This window comes from Harpia harpyja, chromosome Z, assembly GCF_026419915.1.
Source record: "Harpia harpyja isolate bHarHar1 chromosome Z, bHarHar1 primary haplotype, whole genome shotgun sequence".
Taxonomy (NCBI): Eukaryota; Metazoa; Chordata; class Aves; order Accipitriformes; family Accipitridae; genus Harpia; species Harpia harpyja.
In genome coordinates, this window is record NC_068969.1 from 100,882,155 (window position 1) to 100,902,713 (window position 20,559).

Here is a 20,559-nt window from a genome sequence, read left to right on the forward strand (position 1 = left end):
GTTTTTACTTTCAGGTGCACAGCTTGAAATACACTGTTTCTATTTCTCATTGTATCTACTACTGAAATACTTCATGTGATCTACTCAAAATCGCCTCCGTTTGAAGTGCAGGTTCTGGCCTTTATTAAGACGTTGCTCTAAGTCTCTTATGGTGTTTTGGAGAATTTCAATTTCCTTGTTTTTCTCCTCCTGGAGATGCTGGAGCTTCTGTAAAAAATGCAAGCAAAGGCACCATTGTTAAACATCACACAGAATTATGTACCAATACAACATGTTATTACTAATGAGAAATACTCTAATAAGGATATTTTTCTCAGTATTTTGTATCACAAAATTACAAAGATGACTTCCCCAGAATCCTATTTTTGTGACATCCCAAAGTCCTAAGCCTACAAAACCAATAATGCACATATATAATTTATATCACAGTCATTTATGTAAGTTCTATCTTAAGTTCCCAGGTTAACTAAAACCACTTCACATGTGGGCTTTTGTTGTTGTGAACCCCAGGTATAACAACATCAGTGCAAACAGACATGAAATTAGTTGTCTAAAGGTGGGAGGGGTGTGTGGGAGAGTAAGATGGACCCCTAACGCATGAAACTCCACTCCCCTACACTCCTCCATTCCCAAAGTCTTGTGGCAGAACAGACACAGTAGACCACCAGGGAAGTGCTGTGTCAAAGAGGCTGTAACAGTATTTAGTATCTGCAGACTACAGGATATTAAAGCACATACCCTTTGATAGATACTTTGTGGCAAGACAGAAGCATCCGAATATGATTTTGTTGCTTTATTTTGAATTCTTGCTAATTTAGCATTGAACTGAAAGAATTGGGAAAAGACAAAACATTAAGAATCAACAGGGAGAAAAGTATGTTAAATAATACAAGTATAATTTTAACTTTTTTTAAATTGGATTTTGTACCTGAAAGTAGCAATAGCAAGCTTTTCTACAATTTAATCCTAGGATAATGAAGCTACTTAAGTTTATTTTCAAAAGTTATATTTCTTAAAAAAATGCCTCAAAATATTGCAATAAGTAAATAGTAGAAATATGACAAACCAAATACATTTAGATGAACAGGATGACTACTAAAAAAAATATTTGAAGGCTCCACAGCTGCATGTCTGCAGGAGGGAAAAATGCAGAGGATGCTAAAAACCTCTGAAGCCTTCCCTCACATTCCAAGAACAACTCAGCCTGAGCACTTTCACACCTTACTTATTTTTTAATATGTGAAATGTTCAAAGTATTTCCTTAATTGTTTCTGTAATGACAGTGGCTTAAAACCTGAGCCATGAAATATATGTTGAATTCTGTGACTCAAATATCTGCAGGATTAAAAGTCTTTAAGCTCTTGGAAGTTTATAAAAAAATGTATCTTCCTAGCATTCAGAAATTGAATAAAAATAAGCAGAAAACATAGTTGTTGGGGGTTTTTTTATAGCTCAAAAACTAGCAAAGTTTTCAGAATAATTTACTTTAAAACAAGAACACAGCAAACTTCAGTCTCTCTATACAGTAGGTAGAACTTGATTCCTGATCTGAAGTGACTCATACCATTGTGGAAGGGAGCACATGCCACTGATCTTTGTTAAGACGATAGTTTTTTTAAGTTCCCTAGATTCTACCATATTACTTTGTTAAGTACTAATTAACATTTTTCACTACACAGTCTCTTCTAAATTTACCCAATGCCCAACTGATCTTTAATTCAGCTTTGTAATGCATACCTCTACCTGCAGTTTAATTATTTCATTCTGCTTCTCTTCATTTTGAATTTTCAGCTGTCTAGTTAACTCTAATATTTTCAGTTCTTTTTTCTCTCTCTGTTCTCTATACTCCACTTCTTTTACTTCAACTAGTAACACAGTAACACCAAATACAATGATTATAGATGTTTATATAGAAAAATCACATAATTTTCCAAATATTAAAACTTTCTTGAACAGCAGGTCAATATTTCACAGGAAAAAATTTCATTCAAGCAAAAAACATACTTTAAAACTATGTGAAAACCACCCTGTCTCATCCCAGTAGGATGGAGTCTCGTTAAAGAAGCATCACCTTTTACAAAGAGTTTGGCTTTTTTCAGCTAAATGGATGACCAAAAAATCCTACTCTTCAAGGCTATGCCAGTAATGGAAAAAATTAATACTGAAATCAGTCTTTTCTTGTTGCAGTATTATTTATTTGTGAAAATAACGTCCTGCTCTCCTGAACATAGCTGGAACACTCTAACAGCAGTCTAGCTTATAGTTCAAAGCAATTTTCCAGTCAACATTTAACCCAAAATTTCATTCCTTCAGATTTTTAGTTCCAAGTACCCAGTGTCTGTTCTACCTATTTGGGAATTTCTGCTCATCCTGTGTTGCTATACTATTGCCTCATTGCCACTGTCTACTCTCTTGAGCAAAGACAAAATTCGGTTAAACACTGTCCACTTCTAGCTTTTGTATGTTTCCACTAGGAAGTGGAACTTGTACTTATCCTAGATGAAGTATAGCTCCTACAAGTTACAACATGTTTTACCCAATGCTATAGCATTCAGTCTTCAGAGAACTTACATTTTTTTCTTATATCGCAATTCAACTGTGTTATTTCTAATTTGTGGTCTTCCTCTTTGTTTTTAATTTCTATCGTAAGTTTCTCAATCTGATCTTTATATTCCTGCGAATGTAAAAAGCTTCATAAAAATCTTGAGGTGTCTGTGCTTTTAGCCTTCTGCAAAGCACAGCACTGATGTAAAAACGTACTTGTTTTATCCACTATGTAATAAATTCAAAATGCCCAATTACTTCTAACACAATCTGGCTGAAGTCCACAGATGAAAAATGTAGCAGATTTCATTGTATTACAGCTATCAGTTAATATAAAATTAGAAATTGTACTTACTACGAGAACAGGCAAATGGAGAGGTAATATTCCTTTCCCCAGTCCAGGATCTGATACAATGTTGTAGCTAGTTAAGTGACTACAGTTTTACTTTTGTGGATTTTTGACTGTAAGATTGTATAACAAAAATCATATTTAAAGTATGAATTTTGTTAATATTGCTTATACCAAGGATTCCACCACTTCATACTGGCAGCAGTAGAAACATCAGTGATTTCAGCACTAGTGATGCTGGTGGCACTGATACTCAAATGAAGAGTTTGAGCACGCCTATTTTAAATTTGCTCCAATAACTACTCCAGAATTACTAAGGAATTGCCTGTAGCTGCCAATGTAGAGGTGCTTACTCCAAAGCCCTTGTCAGAGCCTTCTGACAAGGTAGGTAGCCACTCACCAGAGCAATGCTCGGAGGCACTCACAAAGGCAGTTACTGATTGGTGGTAACAGTACATAATGGACATAGTCAAATAAGTGCCTTCAGAACAACACTAGGAAGTTCCACTATGTCCATACATGTATATAATGTATAGAACCATAGTTTTCTCACATCATTCAGAAGGCATTACTTATTTTATTCTCAAACCGTCAAGATAACAGCTCTATTGGTATAAAAGTTTTATTTTAATTCATAGATAGTACAAACACAGGCAAAGAAAATCAGCAGTGAGGTTCCTAAGCCTATACAGGTAACAGATCTGCAATCTTAGCACAGAGAACAAACACAGCTTGTGACTAGCCCTGCTGGTGTTACCTCCTTTCCAAAAATGAGTGGTGTAGGTAAAAAGTAGAAAGATAGTAAATGGAATTTATTTTGAGCATTTACTCCCAAAGAAACTATAGACAAAATTCAGACAGTTCTCGGTTCTCTGGCAGGACAGCAGGGATTGTGAATATCAAAACCTTATTTCCACACAAAAATGTATTTTAATGCATGGGATTAGATTTTAGAATGTAAAGTTGAATTTAAAGCTAAATACAGCTAAAAATAAAAAGCTTATCTTAGATTGAGTCAGAGTTCTCAGCACTTAGTAGTTTCGACCTCTTAGTCAAAGGCATTCTTGTATTGATACTGTCATGAGGACAACTTGTCTCTTTTTACACATGATAAATGTTAGGAAAAGTGCAACAATAATGGTATTAGTAGCAAACCCAAGAATATAAAGACATATGAACTGCTACAATAGAGATAAAATATTATTCCTCTACCTAAAGAATGATCATTTGTAACTTACCAGTTCACAAGCCTTTAATTTCTCTTCCAAGATGTGAATGGTACCCTTCAGTCTATCATTTTCATCTACGTAAATAAAAAACTGTATGATAGACTAAAAAGTATATTTTGGCAGAATTATTAACATGAAAGCAGAGTAAGGAAATTACTTTCTTTTTTTGACTTGTCTGAACTTCAAGCAATTTTTCTTGTAGACATGATAATCATTTACAGAACTACATAATCTCAGTCTCCATTTTTTTAACAAGAAAATCATAGTTTAATCATAATACTTGCCTGATACTACTACTCTGAACTGTCTTTTGCCTTTTGATAACTGATGCATTCAAGAACATCTAGATGCAAAGTTCTCTGGCTCAGAAAATAAAGGATTATTATCATGGCTACAAGAGTTTTGAATTGGAAGATGCAACTTCTTAAGTACTTGTTTCCCAAAAACTAGAAACTAGTATCTCAAAACCAGAATTTAGAAAAAGCAGATAATGCTTTTTTGTGATTATTAAAAGTCACTCTGAGTATTAAAAGTGGCCATATACTTCCAAATTTTAGAGGCGTATTAATATTTATGCTAATACGCCTTGACCACACAACAGGTATAAAATTAACTACATGGTGTACAGCTAAACGGTGGTATAAAGACAGAGCAACTATTTATAAATTTTGTTTTAAAATAGCAGTAAGTAATTGTCAAATATTTATGGATAACAGCTAAATTTTAATAACATTACACTGAGGATTAAGACTCTTTGGTTTAACAAAGTGATAAAAACTATGCATAAATGCTTTAATAGACTACAGTCCAACAATCGAATGATACTTTCTCACTTTTTGTAAAATTGCCTGTGCTATGCTGAAATAAATTTAAAGCCCAACTATTGATTGAAAAAACCTCACTGAGGCAGAACTTCTTTTACTTGTGAATTCTAAGTAGGATAATAGCAATAGACATTTATTAAGCATATAGACCACCAAAATCTGCATGTGATTGATGTTAGATACATTATTTTTCCTTTCTGTTTGGCTGCCAGTGAGTTTCTCTCTCTAAAAAACCAGCAAGTATAAACAAAAAAAGGAAATGCCTGCTCATTCCAAATTACAGTACAGTACATACAAGAACATTTTTGCTTTTACCTTTCACATTACACTGGTTTTCAATGGTTTGTGTTAGACCCTTTATCACATTCTGTAGAGTAGTACATTCTAAAAGAAATGAAAAATCCAGCATTTTCGAATAAGTTCTTCACAATTTTAATTTTATATATTGTTTATAAACTTTTCTCAAATATTTTATAATCATCTTGATTAAATATCCATCTAAGTCTTCTTACTGACTATAAAAATAACTCAGATTATTACTACATGGTTACTGCTTAATTTTAGCTCTTAGTTTGATGATAGATTATAAACAATTTTATCAAGCAACACGAACAATTTCATAAAACTATTACATTTTTGTTTCTAGCCAGAAAACAAGGTTGTTATTGTTTTCTGGGCAATAATGGAAGTTTTCCATGTCAGCATTCCAGCAATTTGATATAATTAATGAAACTGAGGTTTACTTTCCTGACAGCATTTTTGCCAAGATTCTTTTTGACAAGACCAACACTACCCACTTATTGCAGTTTCTCACCCCCTTTTAGTGCATATTAACATTCATCTTGTGGCTCAACATAAACTTGGAGAGATTCAGAATATTCTACTATACCCCTATTATCTCGTTTTAAACAAAATTATTATGTGTGTGTGTATCTATATACATGCAACTTGTTATTAGTTTACATGTTTGTATTTCATAATTTTATTTTTTTAAATTGTATTTTTAGTATTTGAACACCATATGGACTGCCTATAATGTAACATTTGGTTTTCATTAAATACTATTTTTATCTCTTATGTTCCTTGTAACCTTATCAGTAAAGTCACAAAACATTCAAAGACTGGGAAGACAGGGGACACTAAAACTGAGGTTGCTTACTCTTAAAACGTTTCTTTCTGTTTCCAGAGTACCACTACATTTCTTAAGTGGCTTTTAATTTCTGCAACAGATAAAGTATGCTAAATAACAGTTACTCATCTCGTAAGACCAAAGCTCTGTTGAAAATTGTAGGTCATATAATTAAGACTGCATTACAAATAATTGGAGTCAGGAAGATGAATTTAGATCGCAGCTCAGAGATTCAGTTTTCCACTCAATCTTTTTGACCTTTAGTCTATCCTTCCATCAAGTCCTCTTTTCATGCAGCCGAGTAAGTTACCCAGCTGTATTCTCCCCTTCCGTGCTTCCAAAAAAAACAGTAGAGGGAGCACGAACAGCACAGAAACGTTGCCTGCCCTCAGTTCCTGCACTGGATCAAAAGCATTTGCGGAAAAATTCTATTCAAAGTCGGAAGCACTAGGTTAGCATGCCCATTTGTACCAACTAGTTCTACTACAAATTTTCTCCCATTTGAAAATGTATGGAAATAAACCCAAATGCTTACAATTCATGCACAAATTGGAAAGACATCTATGCATTTGAGTAAACAGTAGGACAGCAGCTAGTCTTACAATGAATCAATCACAGCTATTTAAGTGCAAGCCACTCTTTTCTCCAGTCCCGAGAATATCTGCTTATCTTTCTTATCTTTAAAGGATGTATCATGGCAAATCCCTTATGTAATTACAGCTGTGACAGGAAAAAATTACCGGGAATCCACTAGTTTTGCTTGCCTACATTAAGGAAGAAAAAGCAAAATTTTGCTAAATGTTTGCAGCTCTGTGTATCACTGGCATAGCACCTGTTACAGCATTCTGTGTGATTCCTTCCCTGTAAAGAATACTGCCTACATGCAGAAAGACTGAACAGCCTAAGTGCTCTTTTTCCATGTTTAATATGTATAATTTATTGCAGTTTCTTCCATCTGCATTTATAATTGAAGTTATTGGCTTTTTTTATAGTGCACCTACATCAACAGCTTTTTCCTTTAATACCTTTGACATCCTGAAGATGCTAAATAGACCCACCTTAAGTGTTCCATAGACAATAATTTGCTTTCTTTTTAAAAACTACAGTAGATTTTAATTCAGAATTGTAGCCTACACCACAAGAGTCCACTTAGTCACCACAGAAAAGGTTTAGGAGCAGAAAACAAGAATGCCAGACTTGCATCTGTCTTAAGTGGATCTGCAATGATTTAAGCTAAACAAAAACTGAGGTCCTGAATCTCACCTTCATTTAGCAAAGAACACATCAAGACAAAAATAAGCCCGTTTATGACCTTTCAGAACATGTATACACTTGCCTAGTTGCTCATCTTTTCCCACCTTATCGTTGGTTCAATTGTTTCACTCTCCCCTCTCCCTTGAGTTTTAGAAGTCTTCTTTCTTCCTTTGCATTTCCTTCAGAATTCCCAGTCTTTTACCTTAAACAGTCCTAGAGAGAGACTTCTGGCAATCAAGGATATCAAGGAGCCCTCAGGTTCTCACTTACACTTGTTGGACATTTCTTGGGGCCTGAGATGCTATTCCTATTTCTGTTTCTCATACTAACAAAGAGTTCTTCAGCCAGGATAAAATTCTACTTCCTCCACCCCGCGACCACCAGCAGCCACAAACCCTTCAGGGTAGGCAGAACAACAGCCTTTCCTTCCATAGTGCTCTTTCTCTCCACTCCTCTGCTGTAAGCAGCATGTTTATTTGGAATCATATGTAAACCATTCACCGGCATGTGGTCTCCCGTGTTTTTTCCTTAGCTGTTCTGTGAATTGCTTTGTGGTCTACTGATAAGCCTTACATTCTAAGGCTGAGTTGTTTACCTATCCTGTAAATTCATTTGCTTTTGTGTTAAATTTTTAAGAGGATGAACTTGAGAATGCTCTTCAACTTGAGAATGTACATACATTAAGATTGTATGTTCATCAAGAAATTGACGCAGCAGTTCAAACCCAGCAATTTCAGTTGGCTTTGGACCAACTCTTCAAATGGTACTTTCAGGAAATGTGGGTGAGCTGGGTTCTGGGAAACAGCTTGGGACATAAGGCTAGGAGAAATATTTTTTTCCAAGCTACAGTTGGCAATATCACTGTAAAAGCCATTCTCACAACTAGAGTCTGTTAGGATAACTGTTGCCAGAGTAAAAATGGAAGTATCAATGTTACATTTGGTCCCTTGCAACTTCTCCACCTCTGCACAGGATCCTTCTATAACCCCATCAATAATAAAGAGTGTTCTTTTAATCCCACAGTGCTTTGACTTTCAAGTCAAAGGTTTTGCAAAGAATTGAACTATTAGATACAACACTTTCAGTGCTCTGATTCTGAATACACAGTATGCTATTACCCCTTCTGAAGGGTCAATGTTGCAGGTGAATTTGATAAAGGTGCAAAGACTATTTCTATCCATTTCAAAAAGAAAAAGCAACATGCTTTAGAAACATCATATATTTACTATAATTTATAACCACTACACCAACAGTAACGTCCTTTTGAAATACTTTTAATGTTACAGTCACTGCTGATCTCCCGTAACATGGTAACTGTCTACCTGAAGGTTCTTCTGACAGCATCCGCTGTGGATTATGGCAAATTGCTGCCCAAGATGTTTTGTGATACTTTGCTTTCTGATCACCATTAATGAATACAGTTGAAAAATATAAACTTATAAGCACTTCATTCCATGATACTTGAAGTGTTTACCTTATTGGTAAGCATGTTAACCTAACAGAACAGCCATGATAACTGTCTTAATTTCTAAATACATTCTATCCCTTTGGCATCTCTCATTTACCTTTTACTTCCTTATCATCAAGTAGCTTTCAGAACCACCTCTTGGATGTCCCACGTTGTTCCAAGTTCCCACTTTTCACTTTTTTCCTTACTGCTACTAACAGCTCTGCAATCTTTTACTCATTGACCAGAATCCTTGTCTTTCAATAATTCTGCCTCCTATCTATATCCATACTAATTTGTACAACTACTATGACTTCAATATTATCGAGATTTGTTTTTTCCTGACTATCCCTGCAGCTAAAACTTTAGTTCGTATTTCACACTGATTGCTCTGGTATTTTTACTTGGACTTCGCCCACCCCCACCCCCCTTTTTTTTTTCTTCCATGTGTTTCAAAACAGCTCCAGAGGTCATCCTTTTCAGTTATATCAGCATAACTATCTCCTCAAATAATTTCACTCTTATCTCATCGAAGTGAGGCACTACTATTTACAAAGCTCAAATCTGTCTTTTGACTTTCATCTGTTTTCAGTCCATTTTACTTCCACAGTCCTTGTTGCAGTCATCCCAGCTGTCCTGATTTCCTGAGTTGTCTCTTTCACTTGCTCTGCTATCTTTTATCCCCTAAATTTTATGGTAAGAATAATTTCTTCTTTTTGTCCACCTTTTCCTTTCCCTTTTAAAAATCTATTTTGTACGAACCCCTTCCTTTTTGTTTTTGTCAATAATGAAGCCTCTTCATCTGTTTCTGAATGACAGTCCTGCATTGTCATTTGTGCTTAATAGAGAAACAAATGGCTCTAATGAGTCTTACCAAACTTCCATCTAGTTCACTATCCCAATTCACAATACCCAGTAGAAGACACTTCAGGAAAGAGGAAAAAAAGCTGAATAAACAGTACCCTTAATATATCCTCTCAGCTTCCAAAACACAAAAATAAGGGTGACCTGAGTGAGAGTTACTGTCTTTGTGTTTAACAAATTTGTTAAGTTTTGTTACATGAATTTTTCTAATCTTTTTGGACTAGTCTATACTTCTGTTATCCACAAGCTTCTGTGGAATTGATTTAACAACTTTATTTTGTAAAGTATGGAAAAGTTCCTCCTTCTGTTTGCTTTAAATCAGTCCAGAAGTTTGATTTCCATTATTACATTAAATAGTGAATATTCATTCCCTAGTCACTTTCTCGATGGCATTCATAATTTTACAGCTATGAGTCATATCAGCTCTATTCTTTCTCTTTAGGCTGAAAAGTTTCCAGTCAACTTAAGTCTTTCTTCAGATGTTCCAAAATTGTGACAAAACCTGTGAGGGCCCCAAGTGCATTCTCCCCCACCCACCTCCTGGGTGTTTGGCTGGGCTCAAGGCCAACCTAGAAATAGTACAGCTGGTGATCTTGAAAAAAGCTGTTTGAAGAAAGCTGGAAGAAGACTCAGAAATGGCTGCCCCTCCTTCCCTTGGGAGCTGCTTTTAAGCTGAGGCTTTGCCCTTGGCCTACCTTGAGCTATGCTGCAGCTGCGTTGCAGCCACATACTATGTAGATCTAGACCCTGGTCATGACCTAGGGAGTGACTTCCTGGCTTGATTTCAGATCTGCCTCATCACTAGGGACCTGCTAGAGATCACTAGATCACGTCTGGCCCTCGTTACCATTTCTGAACCCGATCCTGACTCAGCCTCCTGTCTTGGACCTGTTCCATCCCTACGTACTTGTTTGGTAATGTGGACTTTTGGCTGACCCTGACCGCCCTCACTGGGCCAGCCCTGCATGGGTACAGTGGGAGCAAGTCTCAGCTGGTGAAGCCCCTACCTCTGTGGGCCTTGTTACACGAGTGGTTCCTGATTTCCTGTCCCTTGCTCCTCCCTGACAATACCAAACCTTGCCACCTTCTCTGTTACCTTTTCTAGTTCTGGTATATCCGTTTTGAAACACGGCAACTGGAACATTACATGAAAATCAAAGACTTTACAGGGACACGATGTTTGTTTCTCTTTCCTCCATAATCATGCCTATCACTGTGTTTGCTTTTTTGACCGCTGGTATTTTCAGAGAACTGTCCAGAAGGACACCATGATCTCTTTCATGAGAAGTAGCCAACTAGGGCCAACCAGCATTTATATAAAATGCCCCTCATATGCACTGCTATGGGTTTTCATCTCCCCTTTTATCACTTGTCATTTTGTATCATGAGATTCTTGGTATAACTGAATAGATTAGCATCATTAGCAAACTTCACTCACTCAATAGCTTTTCCAATTAATTTCTGATTATGCTAAATTATTTAATTTCCAGAGAAGATCTGAGTGAAACCAACTGGCAATCTCACTCCAGTGTGAAACTATGTTTACTCCTACCCTGTTTCCTAACTTTTAGCAAGTTTACTTGTCAGAGAACAAAGTTCTACAAAAAGGTGCACCTTTCAGCAACTCTGCAAACTACAGAAGAACAAGCAACCACAAATCTATGCTAAGTACTAGATATTATTTCTCTTTTCAAATATCCATCTGAAAATATATAGTTCTAGAATTAAAAAAAGGTCTTAATTTAATAATTTTCTCTTTAATTCCTCCTTTATTTGGCAACTTTGTTATTATGATGTAGAGGCTTATAATTCCCACCTGTAAAATAGTAAATGCCATTTCATTATTTAGCTTCCACTGAACAGTTTGAATCCTCTTAATATTAACTACTATTACCATTCACAACAATTTAGCACCATAATGACATCCGCTATACAAAGTAAAAGAAATACAACCAAAACTGATCACATTAAAGCTGACAATAACACAAGTACAGCCTATGGAATAAACTTACAACAGTGGTATCAGCTTAATTGAACTCAACCTTGAAAGATTATATGCTATTCCTTACGCTTTATAACCAAGTTGGAAATGTCACCGAGATAAAATCTTGACAGTGACATTATAAACACAAAACGGGCTGTGACATTGTTTAATCTGACCTCTTCAGAGATTAAATCTCACACAGATAAAAAGTATAATCACTTTGGACAGCTTTTTAGTCTTACAGAAGTTAAACAAATGCCTAGGTAGAACAAGACACTGAGATTCCACCAATACCCAAGGTCCTTTCAGAATTAAAGTGAGCAAAATTCAAAGAGGAATACTAAAACTTCAGTATACCAGTCAGCATGGTACACAGAAAATATATTCCAAATGCCAAACTGGGCTATCAGATTGTCCCTAAACAAACCAAATCTAAGCAACTAAGAAATATAATTCTTTATGCTATCTTGGAGCACCAGCCCCACCAGTCTGACACGCCATCTCCAATTACAGGCAAGCTTTGACATTTCAGAAGGCAGCAAAATATGCGTTCAGGAATGCATCTGGCTCATTTCTCATTGGGCAAAGTGTTTCTGGTGACCAGGCAAACCAAAACATTTGTCATATGGATACCAATGGAACAGCTCAGCTGGGGGCATGATAGTGTCAGTGCCGACCTTACTTTTCACAAATGTTGACCCTATTGTTCTACACACACATGTGAGCTGCTTATGGATTAATGTAAAGTCACAGGCTAGCACTTTAAGTAAAACTACGGCTGTTAGTTTGCTTAAAAATGCTGCCTTTGTAAACTGCAGCAGTTCACTAGAAGCTCAAGAGGCCTGTATGGATGGGAAAGGTAAACATTTGGGCACAATAACATCATCAGGTGTACCAAGCTCGCATGAACCTCTCCCTCTTTCCCTGCCAGCAGACTGTTTCCTTGGAAAAGGAGATAACACAATCAAAAGAAAAAAGATGAAGAGGAAAAAATGAAATAAAATAAAAAAGGAAAGTTTTTCTTTCATAGGTACGGCATGCACTCAAAAATCTCTTAAAGTGATAGATATTAATATCAACTGGAAAACAGTTACTTTAATGCAGTTCTTAAGATATGTTTGTGGATTAAAGTTATCTGGTTTACGCAAATGAGATGGATTCCATTACATGACCCAAGATTAAGCATTACTGTTTTTCACACATTATCTTATACCCTTGCTATTTTATTTTTGTATTTTATGACTGAAAATGATGGAAATATTTCTCAGAACTTCCTGAATATATGCAAAAACCACACCATTTTTAAAAAATAACTTACCTTCTTTTACTGATTCCTCCTTTGACTGGCTTAAAGTTAACAACCTGTTACATTTTTCCAGCTGAAGAACCAGTAGTTTATTTGTTTCACTAATTTCTGATATGTTCTAGAAAATTGCAAAAAGGCTAAAGTTATATTAATGTATCTTTTAAGTTTTAAATTAATATAAAATTTAAAATTTCACAACACTGCAGTCAAAACTTTGTTATTTGCCAGTCTGGAAATTCCACTATAGAGAAGAACAATGCTAGACTTGAGAGCCTGTGCTATTGCAAGTTTACCCTGCAGAACTAAGAATGCCATCTTACATTCCTAGTTATAAACTGGTTTCTTCTCAATTCTGTAGTCCACAGTCTGGATCAATCCTCGGCAAGGTTCTTTCTACTGCTTTGCATATGAGGCTGTCAATGCCCTCGCTGAGCACCACTGAGTAATGGGTGTGAATAGGAATTGGTATAGTAAGTTTTTTACATGCAAAATGCTAAATTTATTTCAGGTGCCCCTTTTATACTATCTCTAGTATGAATTTACTGATCAGGAAATCACCAGAGAGTTGACCAGCATGGGTCTAACGAGAAATACAGTACCAATTTTCCTCAGTGGATCAATCTTTTAAGAACTGACATATACGTAAAATAAAGGGAGCTCAATGCATATGAAATAAAAGAACAGATGCTCCTGCTATGGTGATGACATATTTCTAGAACAAGGAACAATTTCTGAAAGGATAGTCCAGCAAAGCTGTGTAATATTGTTATCTCCAATAGCAGCTTCTGATACCAAGGGACACTTGGGCACTTTTCCTGAGAAGCCAAAATTGGCCTCTGCACTGCTGAAATTCTAGCACAGAAACAATGGCTTCTCAGACTTCAAAGAAGTCACTCATACCACGCTGAGATACAGTCAATACAAACACTTTCCAAAATTGGTATCACATGGTATATTAATCAGAATAAACTGATACCACTTAGAAGAAATTTTCACTTGAAAAGCTTATTAAAATGTCACAAAATATTTACAGATAGTAGTTTCAACATTTTTTACCTTCTTTACTTACCTTTTCTATCTCTGAGAAGTTATCTAAAAGTTTATCAAGGTTCACCATGCTGATTTTCTTCATAGTTTCTTCATGGCTGTGATTCATTTATTTCTGGACCATGTAATCCAGTGATCACTGTATATATAAAAAAATAGATCTATGAATTCATTTATTTCTCATTCATACTATGTCAAAAGATTTCATATGCACAAATGTAAGCAGGACAAAGAACACTTTTTTAAAAATTAAAACTATTTTTGCATGTGAAGCTAAGATCTTGCATTTCTAAGAAACGTAATGGATGTCAGAAAGCTCAAGCAAAATCTACCAAACTGTTAGATGATATAGTTGAATTTGGAATTTTTTGCTGCAATTAAAAAATAAACCTGAATCCACTTCCATAGATACAATGATGCAATCTTACCTAAATATATTAGTGGTCTGCAGATAGGATGCTTTTAAAACATATGATCAATTTCTCTTTAGATATGCCGCTAAAACAGACTGGTCTTCCTGTCCACAAAGAGTAGGAAATTCAGTCAATTGAAACAATTACTCATTCTCTACTGTGCATATTTTAGAGGAAACAGATGAAATTTCTTATGTTTGATTAACTTAAATAATGTTACTTAAGGAAATGAGATTTTACCAGGCACACATTAATGCAGGATCTAGACCTTTTACCTGTGTAGATGCTCTAATACTTAACTATGCAGGCTTCAACCTACACATTTTCTTATAAACAGTTTGCATTAATACCAGTGATGAGACACTGCAGCACATAAACCTTACCATATGAGTAAAAAGACAGTATTTTGAAAAGCACCCATATAATTCCAGATTATTAACACAATTCCTATTTTTAGTAAAAATTCTACTTACAGAATCTTTAACATACATTTGCAACGTGGATCTGAAAGACACAATATGAATGCTTCTGAAAATATTGAAACTATCTCTGAACATCAGGCTCCATGAAACAAAAATTCCAATACCAGATAAACCATGTATTACAGACAAAATCATCACTTCTCTGTGGTAATGTATGAACTGTCTTTTTACAAACAACAAAAAATTGCAATGAGAGATGAACCAGAAGTTAGAATGTGTGCACTACCCAGAGACTGAATGGGTATCCAGACAGAAACGCAGTAAAGTTAGGTGGAAATAGATCATGTAAATGAACAACTACTAAGCAGGAATTAAAATTACATAACTGAATTATTTTCCCAGTCATTCAATATTTACAAGTCTTTACATGTAACTTCTTTACCAAAGCAGTATGAAAAAGATATTGGTTCTGTGTGCTTAATACTCATTTTTCTCTTATATCCACTGTTTCCTGAGAGGGACTAAAACTAATTCATTAGCTAAAACTAATTAACTTTTTTTTTTTTAATCAACACTTTTTAAGAGTATGTAACATTAAAGAACTAATGCTTCTAAGTTAGTGATTTTTTTACTAAGTTAGCAATCTTATTGACTTCTAACTGTTATTACAATGCAATGATTTGTTAAAATGGAGTTTAAAATATTTATTCAGGACACTGAATTTTGTAAAACAATTACATATCTTAATATTCTATTAGTTGATAATCTAAATGTACACTATGAATGCCAAGCCCTTATCTTTCCAGTCCTTATCATGGGCAGTATCTTAACGGTTTGTCAATCACTGTTTCTTTTCATCATGCTCTTAAAACTGTGTTTTACCCTCTAGATTTTGACTGAGGATGGGACTTCAGGGAGCTGCCATGTTATGTGCTGTTTTGTGGGTGTCCTTATTCCATGGCATCATTTGTTTTCTCAGAAGACAGGATGTGCTCAGCACTTGGCAGCATTAAGTAACAGTGCCACTGGGAACTGAACTGAAACAGTAAATTAAAAATAGTATGTTGTATTATTAATGTTGTATTTTTCCAGCAGGAAAACTCATCACTTTTGTTTTTGTGTATGTTATTATGATATATGTTATGTCTTCCAAAGGCATTTTTGTTAAGCCTCCCACCCCTGTTTTGAACTATGATATTTCACTGGGGGAAAATAAAAGATTTAAAATGTATTTTTGACTGTCATAAAACTGACACCCTTATTTAATCTCTCTTTAACACCTTGCCATCCATGCTCTCTCAGTATCCTTTTTTAGGTATTGTAGCTGATGATCTGATTTTGGAATTTAAGGTTTCTTTTTTGCTTCATGTTAACAGTGAAACCTGTATTTATAACAAAAATAAAATGAGTAGATATTAATTTTTAACTGTGTATTTCAACTGAATATAGTAATTATGCAATAACAGGCACTTCAGTCTCATCATTTTTCTGAACTCCACCCTTCTTTAAGATAGGCACCTGACATTTGCATTGACTATAACTTCGCTTTAGTTACCCACTGTTTGAAGACCCTGAGCACATCCAAAACATGGTTTGCTGATCAAAATTATCACCACCCAAGCGGCACCCACAGGTGGGGTGAATCCCATCCCCTCACGCAACAGGGCAGAGGCACCAGCTGCACCACTGCAACCCGCCCCCACTGAGGCCTACCGACCCTCTTTGCCGCCGCTGCAGTTTTGTCTACACAAAGTGCCCTGGCTAGAACTAAGACCTCACCGTCTCAGGGGCACAGGACACTCAGAGCACTGCCTTTTACTCCTCAGTGCGCGGGCATCACCGACAGGTGGAACAGGATAACAGCGCTGCCGACACGGGCGACAAGACAATCCCACCTCGCCCTGTCCCGCTCCCCCACAGCCAGCTGCGAAGAGCCGGCTCGCGCGCACCCGAAGGCGGGAAGCCCGCGCCGCCCGCCGAGCGTACCACTGCCGACCCTGTGGGGGTCGCTTCGCCCCCCTCCCCGCCGGTGGGCTCGACCGCATGCCCGCGGTTGGACCGTGTTGTCAGAGGGGCTGGAAGCCGCCGCCACGCCCTGCGGGGGGGGGCGGGGCTGAGGGGCTGCGCTGAGGCGGGGGGAGCGTGCGGCGGGGGCGGAGGTCGCCGGTGGTCCCTCGGCGTCTCTCAGGAAGTCTCCACGGGATAACCGTCGCTTTGGGGGCAGGGTGACAGGGGAACTGGGGGCAGGGTGCCCCGATGCTGTCTTGACATAACCCCCAGGGCAGTGCCACCACTCGCCGCCTCACCAAAAAAACCCCCAACAAACCCAAACAAAACCCGAACGCCTCAGCAGAGCACCTGTTGAGGCCTTGATTTCACCCCCTCTGTGTGGTACGTGAATTATTTTATCCAACGGCTCCTCACATCGACATGAACATCAGCTGAGGGGGGGACTTCACGTGCGAACGGGCGTTCCTTCGAACAGCAGCCAACAGGCGCAGGACGGGAGCGCTTCCGTGCGTGACGGAGAGAGCGATCGAGTCGGTCTCTGCTTTCTCGGTATTTCTACTGTGCGTGTCACTATGGCTACCGAACAGTGATACTCCCCGGCCGGTAACCCCTTTCTCTGGGGGAAATTACCACAAAGGGCTTCTGAGACAAGTTTCCAAGACAACTTGGACACACGGCGAGGCCCGAGGCTGCTGAGCCGGCCGTCAGTACCACAAGGCGGGCACTGTCTGCGTGGTAGGCCGGCCGGCTGCTCCGGATGGGCGGCGGGAGCAGATGCCGCTGCGGTGACTAGGGGTTGCGCTGCTGCTTTGGGTAGGCTGGGAAATCGATCGTTCTGCTTAAATATGAAAAGGAGTAAGTTACGTCTTTTTTTTTTTTCTGCCACTGAAATTTGATAGCAAGTCGCGTGACGATTACCCTGTCCTAACGCATTTGGTATCCTGTCAGGCTCTTTTTTTTTTTTTTTTTTTTTTTTAAGTAGACAGGAAGGACTGGTAGGGACCCATTGGGTTGCTGAATAACATCCCCGTGAAATCAGAGGCAACAAACCCCTGTGGTCCCACAGGAAAACAAAACAACTACCCCTCCTACAGCTTCTTCCCAGCTTACTAGGTATAAATTGCTTCTTTTCTAGGCTAAAGCTGCGTTGATGATCAAGACATACCAACCTCTCTTTAATCCTGCTGGAAGTGTCTAATGTAAGGTTTAATATCCTGCCTTACCATGGAAACAAACTGTGCTGAGGCACTGGGGACTCTTCAGCAACTGGGTTCATATCAGTAAATGCTGTAACTGTAGAACAGGCTTCTTAGCTAGATAGCCATGCTGAAAACTTCACAGAAAAACATTAGCCGTTTTGTCATTTAAATGATCATAACTAGGTTTTGGGGGTTATTATTGCTGGGTGAGTGACTATTTGTCATACTTCAGAGAATCAACCAAATAATTTAAGTTTGGAAGGGACCTCTGGAGCTCGCCTCGTTCAAACCCCTTCTCTAAGCAGGGCCAGCTTCAAAGCTAGAATGGGGTGCTCAAGGCCTTGTCAAGTTGAGTTTGGAATATCTTCAGGGAGAAGATTGTTTTATGGCACAATCTGAAGAGGAATTGTTTTACAGGCTTGGACTTAGACAGAAACAACTGTTAATTTACTTTATGGACATAGATTTTTTTCAGAAATAGGCTGTAAAATTACATTACTAGAGCCACATCTGCATGCTAGAATAAATGGACTTGTTCTCAGAAATGCTACGTATGCCGTAGCATTCTCAGATGATCTGGTTTGTTTGTAATAGAGAAGGAAGATGTGACATCTTGAATACTTGTTGATGCTGTCCTCAAGAGCAGAACTGCCTGCCATGCAGTTCAGAAGCTGTGGGAGTGTGCAGGATCCTTCATGCTTGATAGCATCCAGAGAAACCAGTCATGGTCACAAATGCTGTTTGCAGGTAACAACTGCTTTATCAGAATGTCTGAGGGTTGGTGTCCACTGGGACATCGACATAGACAAAGTAATGAAAATAATTTTTGTGACTAGAATATCTGCAGCTGAGATGCAGGTGGGGAAAGGACACACTGCCAAGTGTGTCACGATGAGGGATACTAATAGGTAAAGGGGTACTCCTGTCATACCCCAGGGAACTCAGTACATGCTGCTGGTGTTTTCTAGCTCACTTTCCCTGCTTCACTGACCAATTTTTACAAAATCTGTTACACACTTCCAGTTGTCCTTGTAAACTGCAGCACCCGTAAAAATCTGTTCAAAAGGTTTGGTACTTAAAGAAAAAAATTCCAAGTTTAATGAAGTTATTTTTTAGAGTAGACTAGATCAGTGTTCTAGTCAAAGTGAAATGTCACAGCACTAAGTGCCCATCTTAGACCCGGAAAAAGGTGCACAATCATTACTGATTGCTACAAGATAAAAAAACCCAACAAACTCTGAATGGTGAGGATTTTAATGTACAGTAAACCACAGTGTATTGTTCAGCTGTTTTTTTGTGTTTGTTAGTTATTTAGTGGTGATTTGATTTTATAGATTACATTCACAGAAGACAGGGAATGAAGACTGAAATCCAATTCTCATGATATTAGGCAAAAATGTTACTCTGTGGCCATATGTTATATTTGCAATAATGCTATGCTAAATGACAGATATGTAAATATGTCATTTAACCACTGGGAAGGTGATTACTATGAGCAGACTGGGAAAAAATGCAGAAAAAAAACATTGAGGGAAAAATGTAAGATTTTGACACAGAAATACATGGAACAAAAAACTATAAGACAAGGGTAGAACATTTAACTTATAATAGGTTTAGCAGTCAACAAATATTCTTTTGGTTTAGCTTTTAAAATATTGCTGCTGAACTAGTAAGCAGTTTCATACTGCAAACTTCCAAAATATGAGAGTTTTTCTATAGTTCATTTAGAGTTCATTCTATTTTTTCGCCTTTTTATAGGGTAGTAACTTCTCTGGCAAGACAGTTCAAGAGTCTGGTGGTGTCGTGGTTTAACCCCAGCCAGCAACTAAGCACCATGCAACTGCTCACTCACTCCCCCCAACCCAGTGGGATGGGGGAGAGAATTGGGGAAAAAAAGTAAAACTCGTGGGTTGAGATAAAGACAGTTTAATAGGACAGAAAGGAAGAAAATAATAATAATGATAATAATGATAACAACAACAATAATAAATAACAACAATAATAAAAGAATTGGAATATACAAAACAAGTGATGCACAATGCAATTGCTCGCCACTCACTGACTGATGCCCAGTTAGTTGCCAAGCAGCGATCTGCCCCCACCAGCCATCTCCCACAGTTTATATACTGGACATGACATCACATGGTATGGAATATTCCTTTGGCCAGTTTGGGTCAGCTGTCCTGGCTGTGTCCCCTCCCAACTTCTTGTGCTCCTCCAGCCTTCTAGCTGGCTGGGCATGAGAAGCTGAAAAATCCCTGACTTTTAGTACAAACACTACTTAGCAACAACTGAAAACATCAATGTGTTATGAACATTATTCTCATTCCAAACCCAAAACGTAACACTATACCAGCTACAAGAAAAAAAATTAACTATCCCAGCCAAAACCAGGACAGGTGATCACTGAAAAAAGTCTGACATCCACTGTGTATTAGGCAAGTAGGGAGGTCTTTTCTGGCAGAAACCAGCAGATAGCTGGGTGATGCTGTATTAATACAATGCAGCCTACAGAGGGTTTCTAACACAAATGGAAAA

The 20,559-nt window shown here is 37.6% G+C and overlaps 1 protein-coding gene across 1 annotated transcript; it reads right to left on the minus strand.

The window, feature by feature from the left end:
• Positions 1-84: 84 nt before the first annotated feature.
• CCDC152 (coiled-coil domain containing 152) lies at positions 85-17,399 on the minus strand. Its single transcript, XM_052777753.1, has 9 exons — positions 17,171-17,399; positions 14,000-14,116; positions 12,943-13,048; positions 5,262-5,330; positions 4,132-4,196; positions 2,572-2,674; positions 1,738-1,865; positions 739-825; positions 85-207 (listed from the first exon to the last, which is right to left on the minus strand). Exons 2-9 carry the CDS (start codon positions 14,084-14,086, stop codon positions 85-87), a joined length of 768 nt encoding a protein of 255 aa, XP_052633713.1. The 5' UTR covers positions 14,087-14,116; positions 17,171-17,399.
• Between the last annotated feature and the right edge of the window lie 3,160 nt (positions 17,400-20,559).